This window comes from Ornithodoros turicata, chromosome 3 (assembly GCF_037126465.1).
Source record: "Ornithodoros turicata isolate Travis chromosome 3, ASM3712646v1, whole genome shotgun sequence".
Lineage (NCBI taxonomy): Eukaryota > Metazoa > Arthropoda > Arachnida > Ixodida > Argasidae > Ornithodoros > Ornithodoros turicata.
This window is the reverse complement of record NC_088203.1, coordinates 71,669,057-71,687,092: the sequence shown is the minus strand read 5'-3', so window position 1 is coordinate 71,687,092 and position 18,036 is coordinate 71,669,057. Positions and strand designations below refer to the sequence as shown.

Below are 18,036 nucleotides of genomic sequence, written 5' to 3'. Positions count from 1 at the left end.
TGAAGAGGAAGGGCTTGCTGGAAAGGTGTAGAAAATAATGTTCATTTACGAAACGTACTTGTTGCGGCGTTTATACAGAAAGTGAGACAAAATTTATTCGAGCGAAAGACGCACTGCCTTCTGTAGCAACATGAGCAGGAGTGTCTTTCCATGAAACCATGAAATTCACCGACATTCACCTTGGTACGCTGGTCGACCTATGCCAAGCCGAACGACCCACCACCCTTATTCTACCGATATGTGAGGGTGGGGTGGGGATACGGCGTTCGACATGCCGCCGTCAGGGGCGATGTGAATATCGAAATTATATATTGGAAGTCTGTTACTCACCCGTCGAGTGGGTCCCCAGTGTAGAGGATGGGCTTTCTGAAAGGTGTAGAAAATAATGTTCATTTACGAAACGTACTTGTTGCGGCGTTTATACAGAAATTTATTCGAGCGAAAGACGCACTGCTTTCTGTTGCAATATGAGCAGAAGTCTTTCCATGAAACCATGAAATTCACCGACATTCACCTTGGTACGCTGGTCGACCTATGCCAAGCCGAACGACCCACCACCCTTATTCTACCGATATGTGAGGGTGGGGTGGGGATACGGCGTTCGACATGCCGCCGTCAGGGGCGATGTGAATATCGAAATTATATATTGCAAGTCTGTTACTCACCCGTCGAGTGGGTCCCCAGTGTAGAGGATGGGCTTTCTGAAAGGTGTAGAAAATAATGTTCATTTACGAAACGTACTTGTTGCGGCGTTTATACAGAAATTTATTCAAGCGAGTGACGCACTGCTTTCTGTTGTAATATGAGCAGAAGTCTTTCCATGAAACCATCAAATTCACCGACATTCACCTTGGTACGCTGGTCGACCTATGCCAAGCCGAACGACCCACCACCCTTATTCTACCGATATGTGAGGGTGGGGTGGGGATACGGCGTTCGACATGCCGCCGTCAGGGGCGATGTGAATATCGAAATTATACATTGCAAGTCTGTTACTCACCCGTCGAGTGGGTCCCCAGTGTAGAGGATGGGCTTTCTGAAAGGTGTAGAAAATAATGTTCATTTATGAAACGTACTTGTTGCGGCGTTTATACAGAAATTTATTCGAGCGAAAGACGAACTGCTTTCTGTTGCAATATGAGCAGAAGTCTTTCCATGAAACCATGAAATTCACCGACATTCACCTTGGTACGCTGGTCGACCTATGCCAAGCCCAACGACCCACCACCCTTATTCTACCGATATGTGAGGGCGGGATGGGGATACGGCGTTCGACATGCCGCCGTCAGGGGCGATGTGAATATCGAAATTATATATTGGAAGTCTGTTACTCACCCGTCGAGTGGGTCCCCAGTGTAGAGGATGGGCTTTCTGGAAAGGTGTAGAAAATAATGTTCATTTACGAAACGTACTTGTTGCGGCGTTTATACAGAAATTTATTCAAGCGAGTGACGCACTGCTTTCTGTTGCAATATGAGCAGAAGTCTTTCCATGAAACCATGAAATTCACCGACATTCACCTTGGTACGCTGGTCGACCTATGCCAAGCCCAACGACCCACCACCCTTATTCTACCGATATGTGAGGGTGGGGTTACGGCGTTCGACATGCCGCCGTCAGGGGCGATGTGAATATCGAAATTATATATTGCAAGTCTGTTACTCACCCCTCGAGTGGGTCCCCAGTGTAGAGGATGGGCTTTCTGGAAAGGTGTAGAAAATAATGTTCATTTACGAAACGTACTTGTTGCGGCGTTTATACAGAAATTTATTCAAGCGAGTGACGCACTGCTTTCTGTTGCAATATGAGCAGAAGTCTTTCCATGAAACCATGAAATTCACCGACATTCACCTTGGTACGCTGGTCGACCTATGCCAAGCCCAACGACCCACCACCCTTATTCTACCGATATGTGAGGGTGGGGTGGGGTTACGGCGTTCGACATGCCGCCGTCAGGGGCGATGTGAATATCGAAATTATATATTGCAAGTCTGTTACTCACCCGTCGAGTGGCTCCCCAGTGTAGAGGATGGGCTTTCTGGAAAGGTGTAGAAAATAATGTTCATTTACGAAACGTACTTGTTGCGGCGTTTATACAGAAATTTATTCAAGCGAGTGACGCACTGCTTTCTGTTGCAATATGAGCAGAAGTCTTTCCATGAAACCATGAAATTCACCGACATTCACCTTGGTACGCTGGTCGACCTATGCCAAGCCCAACGACCCACCACCCTTATTCTACCGATATGTGAAGGTGGGGTGGGGTTACGGCGTTCGACATGCCGCCGTCAGGGGCGATGTGAATATCGAAATTATATATTGCAAGTCTGTTACTCACCCGTCGAGTGGGTCCCCAGTGTAGAGGATGGGCTTTCTGGAAAGGTGTAGAAAATAATGTTCATTTACGAAACGTACTTGTTGCGGCGTTTATACAGAAATTTATTCGAGCGAAAGACGCACTGCTTTCTGTTGCAATATGAGCAGAAGTCTTTCCATGAAACCATGAAATTCACCGACATTCACCTTGGTACGCTGGTCGACCTATGCCAAGCCGAACGACCCACCACCCTTATTCTATCGATATGTGAGGGTGGGGTGGGGATACGGCGTTCGACATGCCGCCGTCAGGGGCGATGTGAATATCGAAATTATATATTGCAAGTCTGTTACTCACCCGTCGAGTGGGTCCCCAGTGTAGAGGATGGGCTTTCTGGAAAGGTGTAGAAAATAATGTTCATTTACGAAACGTACTTGTTGCGGCGTTTATACAGAAATTTATTCGAGCGAAAGACGCACTGCTTTCTGTTGCAACATGAGCAGAAGTCTTTCCATGAAACCATGAAATTCACCGACATTCACCTTGGTACGCTGGTCGACCTATGCCAAGCCGAACGACCCACCACCCTTATTCTACCGATATGTGAGGGTGGGGTGGGGATACGGCGTTCGACATGCCGCCGTCAGGGGCGATGTGAATATCGGAATTATATATTGCAAGTCTGTTACTCACCCGTCGAGTGGGTCCCCAGTGTAGAGGATGGGCTTTCTGGAAAGGTGTAGAAAATAATGTTCATTTACGAAACGTACTTGTTGCGGCGTTTATACAGAAATTTATTCGTGCGAAAGACGAACTGCTTTCTGTTGCAATATGAGCAGAAGTCTTTCCATGAAACCATGAAATTCACCGACATTCACCTTGGTACGCTGGTCGACCTATGCCAAGCGGAACGACCCACCACCCTTATTCTACCGATATGTGAGGGTGGGATGGGGATACGGCGTTCGACATGCCGCCGTCAGGGGCGATGTGAATATCGAAATTATATATTGGAAGTCTGTTACTCACCCGTCGAGTGGGTCCCCAGTGTAGAGGATGGGCTTTCTGGAAAGGTGTAGAAAATAATGTTCATTTACGAAACGTACTTGTTGCGGCGTTTATACAGAAATTTATTCGAGCGAACGACGCACTGCTTTCTGTTGCAACATGAGCAGAAGTCTTTCCATGAAACCATGAAATTCACCGACATTCACCTTGGTACGCTGGTCGACCTATGCCAAGCCGAACGACCCACCACCCTTATTCTACCGATATGTGAGGGTGGGGTGGGGATACGGCGTTCGACATGCCGCCGTCAGGGGCGATGTGAATATCGGAATTATATATTGCAAGTCTGTTACTCACCCGTCGAGTGGGTCCCCAGTGTAGAGGATGGGCTTTCTGGAAAGGTGTAGAAAATAATGTTCATTTAGGAAACGTACTTGTTGCGGCGTTTATACAGAAATTTATTCGAGCGAGAGACGCACTGCTTTCTGTTGCAATATGAGCAGAAGTCTTTCCATGAAACCATGAAATTCACCGACATTCACCTTGGTACGCTGGTCGACCTATGCCAAGCCGAACGACCCACCACCCTTATTCTACCGATATGTGAGGGTGGGGATACGGCGTTCGACATGCCGCCGTCAGGGGCGATGTGAATATCGAAATTATATATTGCAAGTCTGTTACTCACCCGTCGAGTGGGTCCCCAGTGTAGAGGATGGGCTTTCTGGAAAGGTGTAGAAAATAATGTTCATTTACGAAACGTACTTGTTGCGGCGTTTATACAGAAATTTATTCGAGCGAAAGACGCACTGCTTTCTGTTGCAATATGAGCAGAAGTCTTTCCATGAAACCATGAAATTCACCGACATTCACCTTGGTACGCTGGTCGACCTATGCCAAGCCCAACGACCCACCACCCTTATTCTACCGATATGTGAGGGTGGGGTTACGGCGTTCGACATGCCGCCGTCAGGGGCGATGTGAATATCGAAATTATATATTGCAAGTCTGTTACTCACCCCTCGAGTGGGTCCCCAGTGTAGAGGATGGGCTTTCTGGAAAGGTGTAGAAAATAATGTTCATTTACGAAACGTACTTGTTGCGGCGTTTATACAGAAATTTATTCAAGCGAGTGACGCACTGCTTTCTGTTGCAATATGAGCAGAAGTCTTTCCATGAAACCATGAAATTCACCGACATTCACCTTGGTACGCTGGTCGACCTATGCCAAGCCCAACGACCCACCACCCTTATTCTACCGATATGTGAGGGTGGGGTGGGGTTACGGCGTTCGACATGCCGCCGTCAGGGGCGATGTGAATATCGAAATTATATATTGCAAGTCTGTTACTCACCCGTCGAGTGGCTCCCCAGTGTAGAGGATGGGCTTTCTGGAAAGGTGTAGAAAATAATGTTCATTTACGAAACGTACTTGTTGCGGCGTTTATACAGAAATTTATTCAAGCGAGTGACGCACTGCTTTCTGTTGCAATATGAGCAGAAGTCTTTCCATGAAACCATGAAATTCACCGACATTCACCTTGGTACGCTGGTCGACCTATGCCAAGCCCAACGACCCACCACCCTTATTCTACCGATATGTGAAGGTGGGGTGGGGTTACGGCGTTCGACATGCCGCCGTCAGGGGCGATGTGAATATCGAAATTATATATTGCAAGTCTGTTACTCACCCGTCGAGTGGGTCCCCAGTGTAGAGGATGGGCTTTCTGGAAAGGTGTAGAAAATAATGTTCATTTACGAAACGTACTTGTTGCGGCGTTTATACAGAAATTTATTCGAGCGAAAGACGCACTGCTTTCTGTTGCAATATGAGCAGAAGTCTTTCCATGAAACCATGAAATTCACCGACATTCACCTTGGTACGCTGGTCGACCTATGCCAAGCCGAACGACCCACCACCCTTATTCTATCGATATGTGAGGGTGGGGTGGGGATACGGCGTTCGACATGCCGCCGTCAGGGGCGATGTGAATATCGAAATTATATATTGCAAGTCTGTTACTCACCCGTCGAGTGGGTCCCCAGTGTAGAGGATGGGCTTTCTGGAAAGGTGTAGAAAATAATGTTCATTTACGAAACGTACTTGTTGCGGCGTTTATACAGAAATTTATTCGAGCGAAAGACGCACTGCTTTCTGTTGCAACATGAGCAGAAGTCTTTCCATGAAACCATGAAATTCACCGACATTCACCTTGGTACGCTGGTCGACCTATGCCAAGCCGAACGACCCACCACCCTTATTCTACCGATATGTGAGGGTGGGGTGGGGATACGGCGTTCGACATGCCGCCGTCAGGGGCGATGTGAATATCGGAATTATATATTGCAAGTCTGTTACTCACCCGTCGAGTGGGTCCCCAGTGTAGAGGATGGGCTTTCTGGAAAGGTGTAGAAAATAATGTTCATTTACGAAACGTACTTGTTGCGGCGTTTATACAGAAATTTATTCGTGCGAAAGACGAACTGCTTTCTGTTGCAATATGAGCAGAAGTCTTTCCATGAAACCATGAAATTCACCGACATTCACCTTGGTACGCTGGTCGACCTATGCCAAGCGGAACGACCCACCACCCTTATTCTACCGATATGTGAGGGTGGGATGGGGATACGGCGTTCGACATGCCGCCGTCAGGGGCGATGTGAATATCGAAATTATATATTGGAAGTCTGTTACTCACCCGTCGAGTGGGCCCCCAGTGTAGAGGATGGGCTTTCTGGAAAGGTGTAGAAAATAATGTTCATTTACGAAACGTACTTGTTGCGGCGTTTATACAGAAATTTATTCGAGCGAAAGACGCACTGCTTTCTGTTGCAACATGAGCAGAAGTCTTTCCATGAAACCATGAAATTCACCGACATTCACCTTGGTACGCTGGTCGACCTATGCCAAGCCGAACGACCCACCACCCTTATTCTACCGATATGTGAGGGTGGGGTGGGGATACGGCGTTCGACATGCCGCCGTCAGGGGCGATGTGAATATCGGAATTATATATTGCAAGTCTGTTACTCACCCGTCGAGTGGGTCCCCAGTGTAGAGGATGGGCTTTCTGGAAAGGTGTAGAAAATAATGTTCATTTAGGAAACGTACTTGTTGCGGCGTTTATACAGAAATTTATTCGAGCGAGAGACGCACTGCTTTCTGTTGCAATATGAGCAGAAGTCTTTCCATGAAACCATGAAATTCACCGACATTCACCTTGGTACGCTGGTCGACCTATGCCAAGCCGAACGACCCACCACCCTTATTCTACCGATATGTGAGGGTGGGGATACGGCGTTCGACATGCCGCCGTCAGGGGCGATGTGAATATCGAAATTATATATTGCAAGTCTGTTACTCACCCGTCGAGTGGGTCCCCAGTGTAGAGGATGGGCTTTCTGGAAATGTGTAGAAAATAATGTTCATTTACGAAACGTACTTGTTGCGGCGTTTATACAGAAATTTATTCGAGCGAAAGACGCACTGCTTTCTGTTGCAATATGAGCAGAAGTCTTTCCATGAAACCATGAAATTCACCGACATTCACCTTGGTACGCTGGTCGACGTATGCCAAGCCGAACGACCCACCACCCTTATTCTATCGATATGTGAGGGTGGGGTGGGGATACGGCGTTCGACATGCCGCCGTCAGGGGCGATGTGAATATCGAAATTATATATTGCAAGTCTGTTACTCACCCGTCGAGTGGGTCCCCAGTGTAGAGGATGGGCTTTCTGGAAGGTGTAGAAAATAATGTTCATTTACGAAACGTACTTGTTGCGGCGTTTATACAGAAATTTATTCGTGCGAAAGACGAACTGCTTTCTGTTGCAATATGAGCAGAAGTCTTTCCATGAAACCATGAAATTCACCGACATTCACCTTGGTACGCTGGTCGACCTATGCCAAGCGGAACGACCCACCACCCTTATTCTACCGATATGTGAGGGTGGGATGGGGATACGGCGTTCGACATGCCGCCGTCAGGGGCGATGTGAATATCGAAATTATATATTGGAAGTCTGTTACTCACCCGTCGAGTGGGTCCCCAGTGTAGAGGATGGGCTTTCTGGAAAGGTGTAGAAAATAATGTTCATTTACGAAACGTACTTGTTGCGGCGTTTATACAGAAATTTATTCGAGCGAAAGACGCACTGCTTTCTGTTGCAACATGAGCAGAAGTCTTTCCATGAAACCATGAAATTCACCGACATTCACCTTGGTACGCTGGTCGACCTATGCCAAGCCGAACGACCCACCACCCTTATTCTACCGATATGTGAGGGTGGGGTGGGGATACGGCGTTCGACATGCCGCCGTCAGGGGCGATGTGAATATCGAAATTATATATTGCAAGTCTGTTACTCACCCGTCGAGTGGGTCCCCAGTGTAGAGGATGGGCTTTCTGGAAAGGTGTAGAAAATAATGTTCATTTACGAAACGTACTTGTTGCGGCGTTTATACAGAAATTTATTCGAGCGAAAGACGCACTGCTTTCTGTTGCAACATGAGCAGAAGTCTTTCCATGAAACCATGAAATTCACCGACATTCACCTTGGTACGCTGGTCGACCTATGCCAAGCCGAACGACCCACCACCCTTATTCTACCGATATGTGAGGGTGGGGTGGGGATACGGCGTTCGACATGCCGCCGTCAGGGGCGATGTGAATATCGGAATTATATATTGCAAGTCTGTTACTCACCCGTCGAGTGGGTCCCCAGTGTAGAGGATGGGCTTTCTGGAAAGGTGTAGAAAATAATGTTCATTTACGAAACGTACTTGTTGCGGCGTTTATACAGAAATTTATTCGTGCGAAAGACGAACTGCTTTCTGTTGCAATATGAGCAGAAGTCTTTCCATGAAACCATGAAATTCACCGACATTCACCTTGGTACGCTGGTCGACCTATGCCAAGCGGATCGACCCACCACCCTTATTCTACCGATATGTGAGGGTGGGATGGGGATACGGCGTTCGACATGCCGCCGTCAGGGGCGATGTGAATATCGAAATTATATATTGGAAGTCTGTTACTCACCCGTCGAGTGGGTCCCCAGTGTAGAGGATGGGCTTTCTGGAAAGGTGTAGAAAATAATGTTCATTTACGAAACGTACTTGTTGCGGCGTTTATACAGAAATTTATTCGAGCGAAAGACGCACTGCTTTCTGTTGCAACATGAGCAGAAGTCTTTCCATGAAACCATGAAATTCACCGACATTCACCTTGGTACGCTGGTCGACCTATGCCAAGCCGAACGACCCACCACCCTTATTCTACCGATATGTGAGGGTGGGGTGGGGATACGGCGTTCGACATGCCGCCGTCAGGGGCGATGTGAATATCGAAATTACATATTGCAAGTCTGTTACTCACCCGTCGAGTGGGTCCCCAGTGTAGAGGATGGGCTTTCTGGAAAGGTGTAGAAAATAATGTTCATTTACGAAACGTACTTGTTGCGGCGTTTATACAGAAATTTATTCGAGCGAAAGACGCACTGCTTTCTGTTGCAACATGAGCAGAAGTCTTTCCATGAAACCATGAAATTCACCGACATTCACCTTGGTACGCTGGTCGACCTATGCCAAGCCGAACGACCCACCACCCTTATTCTACCGATATGTGAGGGTGGGGTGGGGATACGGCGTTCGACATGCCGCCGTCAGGGGCGATGTGAATATCGGAATTATATATTGCAAGTCTGTTACTCACCCGTCGAGTGGGTCCCCAGTGTAGAGGATGGGCTTTCTGGAAAGGTGTAGAAAATAATGTTCATTTAGGAAACGTACTTGTTGCGGCGTTTATACAGAAATTTATTCGAGCGAGAGACGCACTGCTTTCTGTTGCAATATGAGCAGAAGTCTTTCCATGAAACCATGAAATTCACCGACATTCACCTTGGTACGCTGGTCGACCTATGCCAAGCCGAACGACCCACCACCCTTATTCTACCGATATGTGAGGGTGGGGATACGGCGTTCGACATGCCGCCGTCAGGGGCGATGTGAATATCGAAATTATATATTGCAAGTCTGTTACTCACCCGTCGAGTGGGTCCCCAGTGTAGAGGATGGGCTTTCTGGAAAGGTGTAGAAAATAATGTTCATTTACGAAACGTACTTGTTGCGGCGTTTATACAGAAATTTATTCGAGCGAAAGACGCACTGCTTTCTGTTGCAATATGAGCAGAAGTCTTTCCATGAAACCATGAAATTCACCGACATTCACCTTGGTACGCTGGTCGACGTATGCCAAGCCGAACGACCCACCACCCTTATTCTATCGATATGTGAGGGTGGGGTGGGGATACGGCGTTCGACATGCCGCCGTCAGGGGCGATGTGAATATCGAAATTATATATTGCAAGTCTGTTACTCACCCGTCGAGTGGGTCCCCAGTGTAGAGGATGGGCTTTCTGGAAGGTGTAGAAAATAATGTTCATTTACGAAACGTACTTGTTGCGGCGTTTATACAGAAATTTATTCGTGCGAAAGACGAACTGCTTTCTGTTGCAATATGAGCAGAAGTCTTTCCATGAAACCATGAAATTCACCGACATTCACCTTGGTACGCTGGTCGACCTATGCCAAGCGGAACGACCCACCACCCTTATTCTACCGATATGTGAGGGTGGGATGGGGATACGGCGTTCGACATGCCGCCGTCAGGGGCGATGTGAATATCGAAATTATATATTGCAAGTCTGTTACTCACCCGTCGAGTGGGTCCCCAGTGTAGAGGATGGGCTTTCTGGAAAGGTGTAGAAAATAATGTTCATTTACGAAACGTACTTGTTGCGGCGTTTATACAGAAATTTATTCGAGCGAAAGACGCACTGCTTTCTGTTGCAACATGAGCAGAAGTCTTTCCATGAAACCATGAAATTCACCGACATTCACCTTGGTACGCTGGTCGACCTATGCCAAGCCGAACGACCCACCACCCTTATTCTACCGATATGTGAGGGTGGGGTGGGGATACGGCGTTCGACATGCCGCCGTCAGGGGCGATGTGAATATCGGAATTATATATTGCAAGTCTGTTACTCACCCGTCGAGTGGGTCCCCAGTGTAGAGGATGGGCTTTCTGGAAAGGTGTAGAAAATAATGTTCATTTACGAAACGTACTTGTTGCGGCGTTTATACAGAAATTTATTCGTGCGAAAGACGAACTGCTTTCTGTTGCAATATGAGCAGAAGTCTTTCCATGAAACCATGAAATTCACCGACATTCACCTTGGTACGCTGGTCGACCTATGCCAAGCGGATCGACCCACCACCCTTATTCTACCGATATGTGAGGGTGGGATGGGGATACGGCGTTCGACATGCCGCCGTCAGGGGCGATGTGAATATCGAAATTATATATTGGAAGTCTGTTACTCACCCGTCGAGTGGGTCCCCAGTGTAGAGGATGGGCTTTCTGGAAAGGTGTAGAAAATAATGTTCATTTACGAAACGTACTTGTTGCGGCGTTTATACAGAAATTTATTCGAGCGAAAGACGCACTGCTTTCTGTTGCAACATGAGCAGAAGTCTTTCCATGAAACCATGAAATTCACCGACATTCACCTTGGTACGCTGGTCGACCTATGCCAAGCCGAACGACCCACCACCCTTATTCTACCGATATGTGAGGGTGGGGTGGGGATACGGCGTTCGACATGCCGCCGTCAGGGGCGATGTGAATATCGAAATTATATATTGCAAGTCTGTTACTCACCCGTCGAGTGGGTCCCCAGTGTAGAGGATGGGCTTTCTGGAAAGGTGTAGAAAATAATGTTCATTTACGAAACGTACTTGTTGCGGCGTTTATACAGAAATTTATTCGAGCGAAAGACGCACTGCTTTCTGTTGCAACATGAGCAGAAGTCTTTCCATGAAACCATGAAATTCACCGACATTCACCTTGGTACGCTGGTCGACCTATGCCAAGCCGAACGACCCACCACCCTTATTCTACCGATATGTGAGGGTGGGGTGGGGATACGGCGTTCGACATGCCGCCGTCAGGGGCGATGTGAATATCGGAATTATATATTGCAAGTCTGTTACTCACCCGTCGAGTGGGTCCCCAGTGTAGAGGATGGGCTTTCTGGAAAGGTGTAGAAAATAATGTTCATTTAGGAAACGTACTTGTTGCGGCGTTTATACAGAAATTTATTCGAGCGAGAGACGCACTGCTTTCTGTTGCAATATGAGCAGAAGTCTTTCCATGAAACCATGAAATTCACCGACATTCACCTTGGTACGCTGGTCGACCTATGCCAAGCCGAACGACCCACCACCCTTATTCTACCGATATGTGAGGGTGGGGATACGGCGTTCGACATGCCGCCGTCAGGGGCGATGTGAATATCGAAATTATATATTGCAAGTCTGTTACTCACCCGTCGAGTGGGTCCCCAGTGTAGAGGATGGGCTTTCTGGAAAGGTGTAGAAAATAATGTTCATTTACGAAACGTACTTGTTGCGGCGTTTATACAGAAATTTATTCGAGCGAAAGACGCACTGCTTTCTGTTGCAATATGAGCAGAAGTCTTTCCATGAAACCATGAAATTCACCGACATTCACCTTGGTACGCTGGTCGACGTATGCCAAGCCGAACGACCCACCACCCTTATTCTATCGATATGTGAGGGTGGGGTGGGGATACGGCGTTCGACATGCCGCCGTCAGGGGCGATGTGAATATCGAAATTATATATTGCAAGTCTGTTACTCACCCGTCGAGTGGGTCCCCAGTGTAGAGGATGGGCTTTCTGGAAGGTGTAGAAAATAATGTTCATTTACGAAACGTACTTGTTGCGGCGTTTATACAGAAATTTATTCGTGCGAAAGACGAACTGCTTTCTGTTGCAATATGAGCAGAAGTCTTTCCATGAAACCATGAAATTCACCGACATTCACCTTGGTACGCTGGTCGACCTATGCCAAGCGGAACGACCCACCACCCTTATTCTACCGATATGTGAGGCTGGGATGGGGATACGGCGTTCGACATGCCGCCGTCAGGGGCGATGTGAATATCGAAATTATATATTGGAAGTCTGTTACTCACCCGTCGAGTGGGTCCCCAGTGTAGAGGATGGGCTTTCTGGAAAGGTGTAGAAAATAATGTTCATTTACGAAACGTACTTGTTGCGGCGTTTATACAGAAATTTATTCGAGCGAAAGACGCACTGCTTTCTGTTGCAACATGAGCAGAAGTCTTTCCATGAAACCATGAAATTCACCGACATTCACCTTGGTACGCTGGTCGACCTATGCCAAGCCGAACGACCCACCACCCTTATTCTACCGATATGTGAGGGTGGGGTGGGGATACGGCGTTCGACATGCCGCCGTCAGGGGCGATGTGAATATCGAAATTATATATTGCAAGTCTGTTACTCACCCGTCGAGTGGGTCCCCAGTGTAGAGGATGGGCTTTCTGGAAAGGTGTAGAAAATAATGTTCATTTACGAAACGTACTTGTTGCGGCGTTTATATAGAAATTTATTCGAGCGAGAGACGCACTGCTTTCTGTTGCAATATGAGCAGAAGTCTTTCCATGAAACCATGAAATTCACCGACATTCACCTTGGTACGCTGGTCGACCTATGCCAAGCCGAACGACCCACCACCCTTATTCTACCGATATGTGAGGGTGGGGTGGGGATACGGCGTTCGACATGCCGCCGTCAGGGGCGATGTGAATATCGAAATTATATATTGCAAGTCTGTTACTCACCCGTCGAGTGGGTCCCCAGTGTAGAGGATGGGCTTTCTGGAAAGGTGTAGAAAATAATGTTCATTTACGAAACGTACTTGTTGCGGCGTTTATATAGAAATTTATTCGAGCGAGAGACGCACTGCTTTCTGTTGCAATATGAGCAGAAGTCTTTCCATGAAACCATGAAATTCACCGACATTCACCTTCGTACGCTGGTCGACCTATGCCAAGCCGAACGACCCACCACCCTTGTTCTACCGATATGTGAGGGTGGGGATACGGCGTTCGACATGCCGCCGTCAGGGGCGATGTGAATATCGAAATTATGTATTGCAAGTCTGTTACTCACCCGTCGAGTGGGTCCCCAGTGTAGAGGATGGGCTTTCTGGAAAGGTGTAGAAAATAATGTTCATTTACGAAACGTACTTGTTGCGGCGTTTATACAGAAATTTATTCGAGCGAGAGACGCACTGCTTTCTGTTGCAATATGAGCAGAAGTCTTTCCATGAAACCATGAAATTCACCGACATTCACCTTGGTACGCTGGTCGACCTATGCCAAGCCGAACGACCCACCACCCTTATTCTACCGATATGTGAGGGTGGGGTGGGGATACGGCGTTCGACATGCCGCCGTCAGGGGCGATGTGAATATCGAAATTATATATTGCAAGTCTGTTACTCACCCGTCGAGTGGGTCCCCAGTGTAGAGGATGGGCTTTCTGGAAAGGTGTAGAAAATAATGTTCATTTACGAAACGTACTTGTTGCGGCGTTTATACAGAAATTTATTCGAGCGAAAGACGCACTGCTTTCTGTTGCAACATGAGCAGAAGTCTTTCCATGAAACCATGAAATTCACCGACATTCACCTTGGTACGCTGGTCGACCCCACCACCCTTATTCTACCGATATGTGAGGGTGGAGTGGGGATACGGCGTTCGACATGCCGCCGTCAGGGGCGATGTGAATATCGAAATTATATATTGCAAGTCTGTTACTCACCCGTCGAGTGGGTCCCCAGTGTAGAGGATGGGCTTTCTGGAAAGGTGTAGAAAATAATGTTCATTTACGAAACGTACTTGTTGCGGCGTTTATATAGAAATTTATTCGAGCGAGAGACGCACTGCTTTCTGTTGCAATATGAGCAGAAGTCTTTCCATGAAACCATGAAATTCACCGACATTCACCTTGGTACGCTGGTCGACCTATGCCAAGCCGAACGACCCACCACCCTTATTCTACCGATATGTGAGGGTGGGGTGGGGATACGGCGTTCGACATGCCGCCGTCAGGGGCGATGTGAATATCGAAATTATATATTGCAAGTCTGTTACTCACCCGTCGAGTGGGTCCCCAGTGTAGAGGATGGGCTTTCTGGAAAGGTGTAGAAAATAATGTTCATTTACGAAACGTACTTGTTGCGGCGTTTATATAGAAATTTATTCGAGCGAGAGACGCACTGCTTTCTGTTGCAATATGAGCAGAAGTCTTTCCATGAAACCATGAAATTCACCGACATTCACCTTGGTACGCTGGTCGACCTATGCCAAGCCGAACGACCCACCACCCTTGTTCTACCGATATGTGAGGGTGGGGATACGGCGTTCGACATGCCGCCGTCAGGGGCGATGTGAATATCGAAATTATATATTGCAAGTCTGTTACTCACCCGTCGAGTGGGTCCCCAGTGTAGAGGATGGGCTTTCTGGAAGGTGTAGAAAATAATGTTCATTTACGAAACGTACTTGTTGCGGCGTTTATACAGAAATTTATTCGTGCGAAAGACGAACTGCTTTCTGTTGCAATATGAGCAGAAGTCTTTCCATGAAACCATGAAATTCACCGACATTCACCTTGGTACGCTGGTCGACCTATGCCAAGCGGAACGACCCACCACCCTTATTCTACCGATATGTGAGGGTGGGATGGGGATACGGCGTTCGACGTGCCGCCGTCAGGGGCGATGTGAATATCGAAATTATATATTGGAAGTCTGTTACTCACCCGTCGAGTGGGTCCCCAGTGTAGAGGATGGGCTTTCTGGAAAGGTGTAGAAAATAATGTTCATTTACGAAACGTACTTGTTGCGGCGTTTATACAGAAATTTATTCGAGCGAAAGACGCACTGCTTTCTGTTGCAACATGAGCAGAAGTCTTTCCATGAAACCATGAAATTCACCGACATTCACCTTGGTACGCTGGTCGACCTATGCCAAGCCGAACGACCCACCACCCTTATTCTACCGATATGTGAGGGTGGGGTGGGGATACGGCGTTCGACATGCCGCCGTCAGGGGCGATGTGAATATCGAAATTATATATTGCAAGTCTGTTACTCACCCGTCGAGTGGGTCCCCAGTGTAGAGGATGGGCTTTCTGGAAAGGTGTAGAAAATAATGTTCATTTACGAAACGTACTTGTTGCGGCGTTTATATAGAAATTTATTCGAGCGAGAGACGCACTGCTTTCTGTTGCAATATGAGCAGAAGTCTTTCCATGAAACCATGAAATTCACCGACATTCACCTTGGTACGCTGGTCGACCTATGCCAAGCCGAACGACCCACCACCCTTATTCTACCGATATGTGAGGGTGGGGTGGGGATACGGCGTTCGACATGCCGCCGTCAGGGGCGATGTGAATATCGAAATTATATATTGCAAGTCTGTTACTCACCCGTCGAGTGGGTCCCCAGTGTAGAGGATGGGCTTTCTGGAAAGGTGTAGAAAATAATGTTCATTTACGAAACGTACTTGTTGCGGCGTTTATATAGAAATTTATTCGAGCGAGAGACGCACTGCTTTCTGTTGCAATATGAGCAGAAGTCTTTCCATGAAACCATGAAATTCACCGACATTCACCTTGGTACGCTGGTCGACCTATGCCAAGCCGAACGACCCACCACCCTTGTTCTACCGATATGTGAGGGTGGGGATACGGCGTTCGACATGCCGCCGTCAGGGGCGATGTGAATATCGAAATTATATATTGCAAGTCTGTTACTCACCCGTCGAGTGGGTCCCCAGTGTAGAGGATGGGCTTTCTGGAAGGTGTAGAAAATAATGTTCATTTACGAAACGTACTTGTTGCGGCGTTTATACAGAAATTTATTCGTGCGAAAGACGAACTGCTTTCTGTTGCAATATGAGCAGAAGTCTTTCCATGAAACCATGAAATTCACCGACATTCACCTTGGTACGCTGGTCGACCTATGCCAAGCGGAACGACCCACCACCCTTATTCTACCGATATGTGAGGGTGGGATGGGGATACGGCGTTCGACGTGCCGCCGTCAGGGGCGATGTGAATATCGAAATTATATATTGGAAGTCTGTTACTCACCCGTCGAGTGGGTCCCCAGTGTAGAGGATGGGCTTTCTGGAAAGGTGTAGAAAATAATGTTCATTTACGAAACGTACTTGTTGCGGCGTTTATACAGAAATTTATTCGAGCGAAAGACGCACTGCTTTCTGTTGCAACATGAGCAGAAGTCTTTCCATGAAACCATGAAATTCACCGACATTCACCTTGGTACGCTGGTCGACCTATGCCAAGCCGAACGACCCACCACCCTTATTCTACCGATATGTGAGGGTGGGGTGGGGATACGGCGTTCGACATGCCGCCGTCAGGGGCGATGTGAATATCGAAATTATATATTGCAAGTCTGTTACTCACCCGTCGAGTGGGTCCCCAGTGTAGAGGATGGGCTTTCTGGAAAGGTGTAGAAAATAATGTTCATTTACGAAACGTACTTGTTGCGGCGTTTATATAGAAATTTATTCGAGCGAGAGACGCACTGCTTTCTGTTGCAATATGAGCAGAAGTCTTTCCATGAAACCATGAAATTCACCGACATTCACCTTGGTACGCTGGTCGACCTATGCCAAGCCGAACGACCCACCACCCTTATTCTACCGATATGTGAGGGTGGGGTGGGGATACGGCGTTCGACATGCCGCCGTCAGGGGCGATGTGAATATCGAAATTATATATTGCAAGTCTGTTACTCACCCGTCGAGTGGGTCCCCAGTGTAGAGGATGGGCTTTCTGGAAAGGTGTAGAAAATAATGTTCATTTACGAAACGTACTTGTTGCGGCGTTTATACAGAAATTTATTCGAGCGAAAGACGCACTGCTTTCTGTTGCAATATGAGCAGAAGTCTTTCCATGAAACCATGAAATTCACCGACATTCACCTTGGTACGCTGGTCGACCTATGCCAAGCCGAACGACCCACCACCCTTATTCTACCGATATGTGAGGGTGGGGATACGGCGTTCGACATGCCGCCGTCAGGGGCGATGTGAATATCGAAATTATATATTGCAAGTCTGTTACTCACCCGTCGAGTGGGTCCCCAGTGTAGAGGATGGGCTTTCTGGAAAGGTGTAGAAAATAATGTTCATTTACGAAACGTACTTGTTGCGGCGTTTATACAGAAATTTATTCGAGCGAAAGACGCACTGCTTTCTGTTGCAACATGAGCAGAAGTCTTTCCATGAAACCATGAAATTCACCGACATTCACCTTGGTACGCTGGTCGACCTATGCCAAGCTGAACGACCCACCACCCTTATTCTACTGATATGTGAGGGTGGGGTGGGGATACGGCGTTCGACATGCCGCCGTCAGGGGCGATGTGAATATCGAAATTATATATTGCAAGTCTGTTACTCACCCGTCGAGTGGGTCCCCAGTGTAGAGGATGGGCTTTCTGGAAAGGTGTAGAAAATAATGTTCATTTACGAAACGTACTTGTTGCGGCGTTTATACAGAAAGTGAGACAAAATTTATTCGAGCGAAAGACGCACTGCTTTCTGTTGCAACATGAGCAGAAGTGTCTTTCCATGAAACCATGAAATTCACCGACATTCACCCTGGTACGCTGGTCGACCTCCCCGTTGCCGAACGACCCACCAACCTTATTCTACCGATATATCAGGGTGGGGTAGGGATACGGCGTTCGGCATGCCGCCGCCAGGGGCGAT

The 18,036-nt window shown here is 47.6% G+C and overlaps 1 protein-coding gene across 1 annotated transcript; it reads right to left on the bottom strand.

The window, feature by feature from the left end:
- Nucleotides 1–326: 326 nt before the first annotated feature.
- Nucleotides 327–17,897, bottom strand: LOC135389623 (uncharacterized). The gene is made up of 54 exons (XM_064619658.1): nucleotides 17,860–17,897; nucleotides 17,727–17,762; nucleotides 17,391–17,426; nucleotides 17,060–17,095; nucleotides 16,724–16,759; nucleotides 16,388–16,423; nucleotides 16,053–16,088; nucleotides 15,722–15,757; nucleotides 15,386–15,421; nucleotides 15,050–15,085; nucleotides 14,715–14,750; nucleotides 14,384–14,419; nucleotides 14,048–14,083; nucleotides 13,730–13,765; nucleotides 13,394–13,429; nucleotides 13,063–13,098; nucleotides 12,727–12,762; nucleotides 12,391–12,426; nucleotides 12,056–12,091; nucleotides 11,720–11,755; nucleotides 11,389–11,424; nucleotides 11,053–11,088; nucleotides 10,717–10,752; nucleotides 10,381–10,416; nucleotides 10,045–10,080; nucleotides 9,710–9,745; nucleotides 9,374–9,409; nucleotides 9,043–9,078; nucleotides 8,707–8,742; nucleotides 8,371–8,406; nucleotides 8,035–8,070; nucleotides 7,699–7,734; nucleotides 7,363–7,398; nucleotides 7,028–7,063; nucleotides 6,692–6,727; nucleotides 6,361–6,396; nucleotides 6,025–6,060; nucleotides 5,689–5,724; nucleotides 5,353–5,388; nucleotides 5,017–5,052; nucleotides 4,681–4,716; nucleotides 4,345–4,380; nucleotides 4,014–4,049; nucleotides 3,683–3,718; nucleotides 3,347–3,382; nucleotides 3,011–3,046; nucleotides 2,675–2,710; nucleotides 2,339–2,374; nucleotides 2,003–2,038; nucleotides 1,667–1,702; nucleotides 1,336–1,371; nucleotides 1,001–1,036; nucleotides 666–701; nucleotides 327–366 (listed from the first exon to the last, which is right to left on the bottom strand). Exons 1-54 carry the CDS (start codon nucleotides 17,895–17,897, stop codon nucleotides 327–329), a joined length of 1,950 nt encoding a protein of 649 aa, XP_064475728.1.
- Between the last annotated feature and the right edge of the window lie 139 nt (nucleotides 17,898–18,036).